At 41.1% G+C, this 10,975-nt stretch overlaps 1 protein-coding gene across 1 annotated transcript; it reads left to right on the top strand.

The window, feature by feature from the left end:
• Positions 1 to 7,579, top strand: vgll4l (vestigial like 4 like). Its single transcript, XM_061258382.1, has 5 exons — positions 1 to 195; positions 1,934 to 2,096; positions 2,330 to 2,618; positions 4,091 to 4,166; positions 5,714 to 7,579. The coding sequence occupies exons 1-5, from the start codon at positions 129 to 131 to the stop codon at positions 6,022 to 6,024; spliced, it is 906 nt and encodes a 301-aa protein (XP_061114366.1). The 5' UTR covers positions 1 to 128; the 3' UTR covers positions 6,025 to 7,579.
• The last annotated feature ends 3,396 nt before the right edge of the window (positions 7,580 to 10,975 follow it).

Raw genomic sequence — 10,975 nt, 5'->3', positions numbered from 1 at the left:
GAGATCAGTCGTTCAGTCTGGACCAGAGCTATTTTAATGCTTGTTGTTTTCAATCTAACTTGTTGATTATATTAAAAGGAAGAAGGCATTGTATTTCTTCATTTATATAAGTGTGCAGAAATATCAAGATGGCTGTGACAAATTTTCACTACATAACTCGCATGAGCAGCGGATTCAAAGTCTACATCTTAGAAGGTAATTATTTGTTCCTCACCCATCATTATTCCATATTATCCTTGTTATTCTTGCAGTATGTCATTATTATTCTTGTTTAACTGGAAGGGTCACATATCAGATATGTGCACTATTAAGTAGTGGTATTCACTTGTTTTCTTCATTGATCATTCAAACAAATGATGCACATCTCATGACATGAAAGGTTAGTTTTTTTCTAAACATGGATTTTCAAATGGGATGCATAAATAGGTAATTTCTCAGGTTAGCTCAGTTCAGAAACATTTCCATGTTATTTAAACTGCGTAATAAATATGTATGTGTAGTAATGCATTAGTTAGATAGCGTTTATGAAATACCATCATGAGATGTAAATCGTTTATTGGCATTTAGCGATCTGCTTCATGGTGTGATTGCTTGTGATCATTTTAAGATGTGAAAGCAGTGTGCTGTTTAGTTAGAGGTTCATTTTGCAAGTGAACCATCCAGTACAGGATTACTCTTAATAAACTTAAGCATTAACAAAAATACATTTTTATACCCTACAATGTAACAGTATTTCACTTTGTTTGTTCATTTTGAACAAGTTAGTAAATAATATTGTTTTTTGATCCGCAATTGCAAACAACATCTTATTGATATTCCCAAACAACCTGAAGCCCACTGGTACTGGTAGAGTGCTGTCTGATACACTGCTATAATTTCAATGAATCTGGTTTAGATTAAAATATTGTGCAGGTACGTGCCGTATTTTTTTTCTTTTTTTTTTCTTTTTTAAGCAGGCAAACCAAATAACATTTTTCTAAAAGTGTATAACAATGTTTGCTCGTTCTAATAAAAGCTCAAATTTGATGAAATATATGAAATATATTTGGGATTTTATGTAATACCACTGATAAATAGGGAAAGCAGTGATGTCATATTTTTGGCACAGATAAGAAAACAACAGCTTTGCCTTGGGCATCAGAAAGTCAGTTAGGGTGTGGTTTTAAACTAACATCTCATCAAACACCTCTGCAGGTCTTCTTACCCGGGGGTCTATTTTGGGGGGTTGTTTGCGGGGGATGATTGAAAGAGTATCCTCCTGCAACTACCTGCCCACTGTTGGAACAGTTGAGGAATTCAGGAGTTGTTTTCCTTTAGGAATGCTGAACTTTTTTCTTTTTTTTTTTACTTCATGCAATTCCTTTATCAACTCAGTCTAAGGCTTTAACAAGCCTACACATACAGTATAAAATATTTCTTAAATCAAATAGATAATTTCAATACCAATTCCCAATCTAATATTATTTTATTTTAGGATGGGGGAATTCTTCTAGAAGAATGAAGCTATTTGATATGACCTCTAAATCACATTGTTTTTAGGGATAACAGCTGGACATACAAAAAATTGAGATCTCAAAAAAGAAAATGTTCCATGCCTTACTTCATACCCACCTTTAAAACTTTAAAAACTTTAAAAAATTTAATTCCAGAGACACATATGCTAATTATGGCCAGCGACATTGGCTCAGATGGCAAGAGCAGTCGTCTGACAGTCGGGGGGGCTGGCGGTTCGATCCCCGCCTGGCCTGTCCTTGAACAAGACACCTACCCCTAAATGCTCCTGACGAGCTGGTTCGTGCCTTGCATGGCAGGCAATTGCTGTTGGTTTGTGTATGAATGGGTGAATGAGGAGCATCAATTTGGATGAAGGCGCTATATAAATGCCTACCATTTTAATCAATATTCTTTTATCATTCTTTTTATTTTCCTCTAGGACAGCCTAACATGAGGACTGAAGATAGGTACAGACATATGACCAATGAAAAGGCTAGAATATCATCGGTTTATCCAATGAAACGTAAACACAGCCCTGACCGACTGATGGTGACAGGCGACAGATGTGGGAGGCCCAGACGGCTGCCTCTGGCATTGACAGCGTGAGTGACCCTTCTGCCCGCTGAGAAACACATCTTCCTCAAATACCATGCAAAAGAACTATATACCACGCAAGAAATATAAATCTATGATTAAAAAATATGCCTTAGATATACAATGTGTCTTTATACGGAAATGCCAAGATGAACAAAGCACATAAATAATCAGTGACTAAGGTGTTAGTGTTAGGTGTTGATGTTGCTGCTAATAATCAGAGCCGTGCTCATACGCACAGTACCCCCTACAGGAGGCAGAGAGCAGCCCGGAGCCTGGCCTGCAGCATCCAACGGTTATCCAGCCTCAGTCCCACCCAAAGCCCAGACTCACCCACCACCCCCTCTTCTGCTGCCACCACCAGCAGCTGGAGCCCGAACCCCAGCCCTGACAGGCCTATGAGTCCCACCCTCAGTCCCATGTACTGCACTCCACCAATGGACCAGCCATTAGCACTTATCAAAAAACCAAGGAGAGACCAAGATGGACCAGATGCAAAAGCCCAAAACACTGCCTGCAGCCCAATACAGGTGATGTCCTATACCCTCACGTACCTGCTCTACAGTTGTTATCAGCATAATTATAGCGTACATTGTGAGCTCAGTAAATATGTTCACAATATTAAGATTTGAAAACAGTGTAATGTTTAGGAAATCTAAATACAAATTTTGATGATTTTGTTTGGACATATTACAAAGCTTTCCTGCTAAAAAAAAAAACAATTTACAACATAGCTAGAATTCAGCGGGAATTCCCTAAGAAGGGTTGTGAGAATAAAGGTCATATTTTATGCTTCTGTTCACCACAAGCTTACAACAACATCATGTGACTGCTGGGTGTTGCTCCACCACTATGAACACATTTCCAGTAAGAAAGGACATAACAGAGACATTGTCATTGCAAAATGTCTGGGAATATATTCTGAAATATGATTAATATAAAACATCAAATACATTCCCGCATTAACGCAGATGTTAATCCTGCCTGAGGGCGGCTGTGTGAGATTTTTCTGTGACAACAGGTTTTACGGTTAGTCAATGATGGAATTATTAATCAGGTGACTTGAGTCATAGGACAAGAGAGATGGAATGAAGAGACAGACCTCTGGGAAATAAATGCTAAATAGGTGGCCGTTGCGCTTCAGGGCGGGGTTGGCTCTGCACCCAAGCACATGTTTCAGGTGTTTGCCTGCCCAGATTTGTCTGTGGATCCCGCTGGGTGGAGGAGCAGATTCACCCATACCTATTTACCCTGGGTAATCTCACAGGGAATCAGTGCCTGCACCGCCTCTTTGCTCTAGCGCTGTTTTAAAGAGTAACATGCTGGTTCTTGTTCCAAATATGCCATCCGGCCTGATTTCGGGAAGAAAGTATGCACAATTACAAGAGAAACGACACTGACAAGCCCCAACACAAAATCTTCCACTTGATGCATTGCTGTTGCTGGCCTAGGGACTGACAGCTTGAAGCTAGCCATTCTTAGAGGATTTGGGATTTCTAAACAGTGCTCCTCGATTGTGTATTGTTTCTTGAAGGGTTGTTCATAGACTAATGGACTTTAGAAATTCTTACTTCCAAAACACCTGCAAAGCCTGAAATGGAACCTATTCCTCAGACTACATCTTATTCGTCTCAGAACTGGTTCAAATACATACTAATTGTTTTGGATTAAAATACTTTTCTGTGCTCGATTGCATGGTGCATTTGAGCCAACCAAAAGGACCAAAAGGTGGGGTTTGCACATTTTAAGAGTATTTCATAGGTTCCAATACACCAAACAAGCTCAGTAAAGCATAGAAAAATATTTGAATCCAAAACAATGACACATTTGACCCAGACCTGATTATAATAAATTCATTGCGACTGTGGTCCAGTTTAAAGCAACTTCACGAAAGCCCAGTCATTTTGCAATGCTGTGTTCAAATGTGAAATGGTCCAGCAAAGTATAGGGTGTCGTACATTTGAAACCTCTTTAACTAATGACTAGGCCTTTTCTCTCACAGGTCAGACCCTCCGTCATCACCCGCATTTCGTCCATGGCCAGTCCTTCACAGCTACCCTGTACCCACCCTGCCCCTAGTAAGTACATTCAAACCTATTGCACATGCCCACCACTTACCTTCTTTCCCAATCAAATCAGACACATTACTGTGCTTTCACTTACCATCTTCCCCCAATTAAACCACAGACACATTACTGTGCTTTCACTTACCATCTCCCCCCAATTAAACCACAGACACATTACTGTGCTTTCACTTACCATCTCTCCCCAATCAAACCACAGACACATTACTGTGCTTTCACTTACCATCTCCCCCCAATTAAACCACAGACACATTACTGTAGTTTCACTTACCATCTCCTCCCAATCAAACCACAGACACATTACTGTGCTTTCACTTACCATCTCCCCCCAATCAAACCACAGACACATTACTGTGCTTTCACTTACCATTTCCCCCCAATCAAACCACAATGGTAAGTGCTTTCACTTACCATTTCCCCCCAATCAAACCACAGACACATTACTGTCCTTTCACTTACCATCTCCAGTGTCCTCCCTCAGGAAGTGGGACTAATGTCTGTAGATCTAAAGGCATATGCTCATGCATGGACACTGTATGTAAAGGATATTGCAGCAAAGAAGACCTCTGATTCATGGTCATGTAGTGGTATCCTCAGGTACAACATGATGCGTAATTGTCTGGCAGTGCATGTTGTAGCCTGTTGAGTAATTTCTCCCATGAGTAGTCTCTTCAACCCGAAGAAAACGCCCCTCAGATTAGTTTTGGAATGTCATTCTACAACCAGATATGAACAGCCATCTTCTGTTTAAATTGAGAGTCTTTGGAAATAATACATCTTTTAAGACAAACCCTATTTTTCTACACTCAGGGAAGCATTTCTCCCATGAGTTGACCAACTAACTTTTGCTAGTACTACGAAACAACTCTAGTTTTCTTGTTTCATGAAAGCTTCCACGATTAGGCAACTCCTTGTTCCACAGCACCTGTGAATTCAAAAGACGCTGTCAGGTCCCCCTTGAAAGAGATATTTTAATCTATTTGGGTCATTCAGGAAATATAAAAGGTACATCAATTAATAACAAGACATTTCCCTGTTGAATGGATGGTTAACTTGAGATCTTATTGAAAAGCCCTCTACTTGCATTGTTCAGTATCATGTATATATCAGCAAGCCAGTGCTGGCCTGGCCTGTGCTTTTATATTGAGCATTTTTATAGAGCCAGAGACTTTTCAATCTACTGACCTAAACTATTTTTGAATGCTGTGAAAATTTCCTTGAAGACATTTAATTGGTTAGAATACTCCTGGGGACAATATTGGCTCAGGCAGTAAGAGCAGTTGTCTGGCAGTCTTGAGGTTTGCCGGTTCAATCCCGTCCTGGAGGTGTTGAAGTGTCCCTGAGCAAGACACCTAACCCCCAAATGCTCCTGATGAGCTGGCTGGTGCCTTGCATGGTAGCCACTTGCGGTTGGTGTGTGAGTGTGTGTATGAATGGGTGAATGAGAAGCATCAACTGTACAGTGCTTTGGATGAAGACGCTATATAAATGCTATTAATTTACCATTTCAAATAATCCTCCCAACTCTTTTCCTCTGCTAGTGGTGTCGCCAGCGGCCTACGATCATGTGGTGGAGGAGCATTTCAGACGAAGTCTGGGAGTAAATTATCACAAGGCCAGCTCCTGCCAGCTGTCTGTCAGTGTGTCCGTGGACGACCACTTCGCCAAAGCCCTGGGAGAGAAGTGGTTTCAGCTCAAGGCTTCAACATCTCCTTGCTCCTCTTCTCCGTCCCCCACCGCCACCGTTCCTGGCTTCCGCCTCTCATCCCAGAGCCCCGATGACATCACCACCATTCCAGGGAGACCCTTCACTTCCTGGTCAGATAAGGGACAGGCTAACACAAAAAAATGACTACATTTCCCAAGATCTATTTCAATTGCATTGTAATTATATGAACAATGAGAAACTAAGCGGCTACACACAGTGTAAGTGCTAACAGGAGCAGGACTCTGAGTATTATAAAGTGATTTAGAGTCAAATGGAGTAACACCAGCTGGATTCAAATAACCTGTAGGGTGATTGTTTTGGCCACAGTGTGGCACAAGGAAAAAAAGAGTTTCTGTCAGAAGATTGTCCAGCACCTCTTCACCTATATCACCTCCTCAGCCCAAAGCACCTCTTCACCCAATAGTGCCTGTTCTGGTGATCGACTGGCTGTGCACACTGTGAGTTGAGTGACTGTGCAGATTGGCTGAGTGACTGTACAGATTGGCTGAGTGACTGTACAGATTGGCTGAGTGACTGTGCAGATTGGCTGGTCGACTGTACAGATTGGCTGAGTGACTGTGCAGATTGGCTGAGTGACTGTACAGATTGGCTGAGTGACTGTACAGTTAGGCTGAGTGACTGTGCAGATTGGCTGAGTGACTGTACAGATTGGCTGAGTGACTGTACAGATTGGCTGAGTGACTGTACAGATTGGCTGAGTGACTGTACAGATTGGCGGGTCGACTGTGCAGATTGGCTGGTCGACTGTACAGATTGGCTGGTCGACTGTACAGATTGGCTGAGTGACTGTGCAGATTGGCTGAGTGACTGTACAGATTGGCTGAGTGACTGTACAGATTGGCTGAGTGACTGTACAGATTAGCTGGTCGACTGTGCAGATTGGCTGAGTGACTGTACAGATTAGCTGGTCGACTGTGCAGATTGGCTGAGTGACTGCACAGATTAGCTGGTCGACTGTGCAGAGAGACTCTGCAGATTGGCTAGGTGGCTGCAGAGGAAGCAAAACATTATCTGGTTTCACATACTTGGCAGGACATGGCAATAATGGGAGGCGCCTGCAGTTATAATCTGAATTAAACTAAAATGTACATTTCAGAGTAAAGTAACTGAGGATGACTAGACCACTCTAGGCTTATAGCACCAATACAGCAGTTTAATATGATGCTTAACTGAAAATAGAATCAGTAATCAGTCAATCAAGCCGAAGCCAATCTATAGACATTTAAATGACTTGCACTGACAATAAACCCACCATAATTCAACAGTGATTCACTTGCAGATACCAAGTAGATACTATATTTATCTTTATAGACGCATGACAGATATAGACAAAATATACTCGGTGAAGCTTAATCTTACAAATGGTTGAGATAGTATGAGGATTATTAAGATATCACTGTGATTGTCACATGTAGTTATCATATTAATGTGACGCACATCACTTTGTTGAGACTTGGACTAGAACATTCTGAAATTCCCCACTTTCATCTTGTCTGTTGCCAGGGTTACCTGCTTTTTAAGTTGGATTAATTCCACAAAAGTTGTGGTTCCTGTCTGTTCATGAGATGCATGTTGTCATGACAACACACATTATGTTCTGCTCTGCATGGCTACTCACGATGCTACTTGCATCATTAGCTGTCAAAAAATATTTGAAAATAAAGGTGATAATATGTAACCTCTGTGTTATGGTATGCCTTCTTTTACTTTAAATCATGTGTCACAGTGAAGGATAAAGAGACGTAAATTGCGCAGGTCTGCACTTCCATTCCACACTTCACCTGGATATTATATTGATAGTAATGAGCAACATTGCAATATGAATGAATCTTCAGCCTGGGACCTACAGGCATAATGTCCAATAACAGACAATATCTGTGCTTAACTGCTATATAAGGGCTTTTTACTCCATGAAAGGGAATGAAAATGGGTCATTTGATTGGCTATGAACAAATTCTGCTGCAAAACACTCACTGATAATCTATTCAGCATAATCCAGCCTATTTTCCACCAGCACTCTGAGCTGTGCCCTCCTCACCTCTGGTCATGGAAATTCCAACATTCAACAGCCACGCCCAGTGCACCCATGAACCCTGCAACACTGACTCCAGAAAATAATGCCCTTCATGTCATTAAATTATTTAATCAGGAAGCTATAGCCGAATTCATCTTTAACTTTAGCAGACATTAGCCACAATTTACTACATTAGCAAACATTGCCAATACTGAATTTGGTAGATTTTGTAGCTAACAGGGGAATCCCACATACAATACATAAAGTATATTTTGATCCATAGAAATAATGGCCTCTGAAAAATATACTGTGGGAACATTTCAAGTGGCTGTAACCCTGCCAGTAAGGCTTATGACCAGTAAGGCTTATGACAGGCTGCACAGCACCAGACACAAGCTCAAGGAGGCCATGACAGGGGCGGAACTACAATGCAAAAACAACAGAAGAAAAAGCATTAGATTGTGTACAATCAACACTTTTATTTTTCAGATCCATGAAGGTGGTTTTGGTCATGTGAGTAAAGGAGGATGGTGAGAGGATTGGAAGGTGCCGGGTGGGTCCACCCCTAAGGGCCCAGACTACCTCTGTGCCACCGGTATGCATGTGTTAACCTTCCCTTCTGCTGAAATGAGTATAGTCAGGTGACACAGTGAAGACAACCACACCCTGTGCCTACCTGTGCCAACCTTGCCTGCAGTATTTCTAACCACATATCCAACAAGAAATGCATCCAAAAAGCAACAGCCACAATCACTAACCTTGCCAAAGTCATTTTGAAGCAATGGGTCTCAATAAACTTATTAGCCAGTGAGATATTTTTTAAGAGCCCAAAAACATGCTGCAGTCCAATCCAATTTCAGATTTTTTTAGATTCTCCAAAAAATGGTTAATCTGAGATGGATATTTTTAGCCATTAAACATATGTTATAAAAAACAGAAACCAGATGGCAAGCAGTTGTGAGAGATGAACAAGGGCCACAACTGACTCTCGGGAGCATATGAAGCATATGAAGTTGACAATATGAGGAACAAAAGATGAGCAGAGGACAGAGTATTTCTCCTTGTGATCTTGGAAGAACCACAGTGCTTTGCGCAAGAAGCAAATCTTTCAACATCTGAACATTCTTGCTGAACCAGGAAGGGTGGGGGGGTGGGGGCGGGAATATACCTGGAACCTGCCAACACTGCAGTGGCAGATGGCGAGAGGACTAACAATAAATTCTGGAAATTCCAGATGTCTATGTTGCTTCCATATTTCCAAGGAATCCAGGCTGAAGGACCACACCTGGTTTTCTCCAGGCTTTCTGGATACACACTGGGGTGTCAGTGCCACCTGTTAGCTGGATGACCAGCCATCCCACCTGCCCCTTCAGTGTGTGGTGTGATTTTCAGCTGGAGAACTACCTGCCAGCCGAGGTCTGTGAAGTCAGTCCACAGCGAGGTCAGAGGGTACAGGTCTGTGAAGTCAGTCCACAGCGAGGTCAGAGGGTACAGGTCTGTGGTCATCATAACTCTGTGGGAAACCCTGAAAAGAGTCAAACTATGGGACATGCTATGCCCAGGCCACAAACAGATTTGTTGTCATAGCAGGTAGCTAAAAGCTAGTTCAATGCAAACTACAATAAATGGTATGTATATTTTGTTTCCCATATATTTTGTGTGTTTTCTCAAAGAAGACAATAGAAATGCGGCTATGCATTATTTAAGTAGAATAAAAAACAAAAAATAAAAGAAAACAGGCAAGGAAAATACACATAAAAAAACAAGTACTGTGAACAACAAGCGTTTCATAACTGTTATTGTCAATTTGGAATGAAAAATTTACCATTTCTTTAAACTCACATGTAGTTCTCCTTTTAAGCACCCAGTAAATGGTTTTATCTAAACAGTAGTACCTAGAGTATTTGATTGACAAATATGAGCCACACCCCACACATAAGAGTTGCCTGAAGGTTTCTGGAAGTTCACGAAATTTAAAACTTAATGTATAAATGTAACCCTAACCCTAACTACGAAATACAATAAAATTACCATGTAAATACTGATACTAATGAAGTCGATGAATTACAAATTAAGTTTTGTATTTTCATGGCACTCTTCCAGTGTGTGGATGGGCCCCATGGTCTGGTATCTGTTAAGGCACTCTTCCTGTGTGTGGATGGGCCCCATGGTCTGGTATCTGTTTATCAAATGTCTGCTGGTTTATCATTAGTAAAATTACATTTTTTCACTGATGGCGGCTGTGGACCGGACGTCCATAGGCGGACTGCACCACCATGCTCTGGATGACAATGGAATGGAACACTATAGTTACCAAGGCTTGCATCCTGTTATCCCCTTCCATACAATCTCCCCAGCAACTTACATCAGTTACTTCTGTTCACCTTTAAGTGCAACCTTCCAGACTGTTCAGGTCAGACCTGTTCCTAAAGGAGCCATGTCCCATAAGCTCTAACATTTCATTAATCACATGTAAAAACACATAAATCATCTCCAGTCTCAGGGCTAGCACATGGTACATGGCAAATCCCTTATATAATGAAACCATAGTGATATAGCTTAAAACACAAAATAATACATTTAAAATTACAGAGGCACTAAAAATATATTATATAAATACATACCAGAGGTTTTTGTTTGTTTGTTTGTTTGTTTGTTTTTGCTTGATTATATTCATACAACTCCCAATGAGCAGAAAAGCAACAAAGATTGGGATACTTTGCAATACATTTCTATTTTGTATTTTGCAATACATTTCATGCCCTGCGATGGACTGGCGACCTGTCCAGGGTATATTCCTGCCTTTCGCCCAATGTATGCTGGGATAGGCTCCAGCCCCCCTGCGACCCTGTTCAGGATAAGCGTGTTAGGATAATGGATGGATGGATGGATGGCAATACATTTCAAAAGTCTTCTGTCCTGATCGTAATGGTATATGTAGTTGGCAATATTATAATAACAGCCTTCCATTGTCACAAAAAAGACAAATCAAGAATGCCAAAATATATCGCTTTCATATATGGTAAAATATATGTATGTTGTGTTAGAGAGGACCAACTT

Source organism: Conger conger, chromosome 10 (assembly GCF_963514075.1).
Source record: "Conger conger chromosome 10, fConCon1.1, whole genome shotgun sequence".
NCBI classification, from domain to species: domain Eukaryota; kingdom Metazoa; phylum Chordata; class Actinopteri; order Anguilliformes; family Congridae; genus Conger; species Conger conger.
The sequence above is the reverse complement of the archived record's forward strand: the minus strand, read 5'-3'. Positions and strand labels throughout refer to the sequence as shown.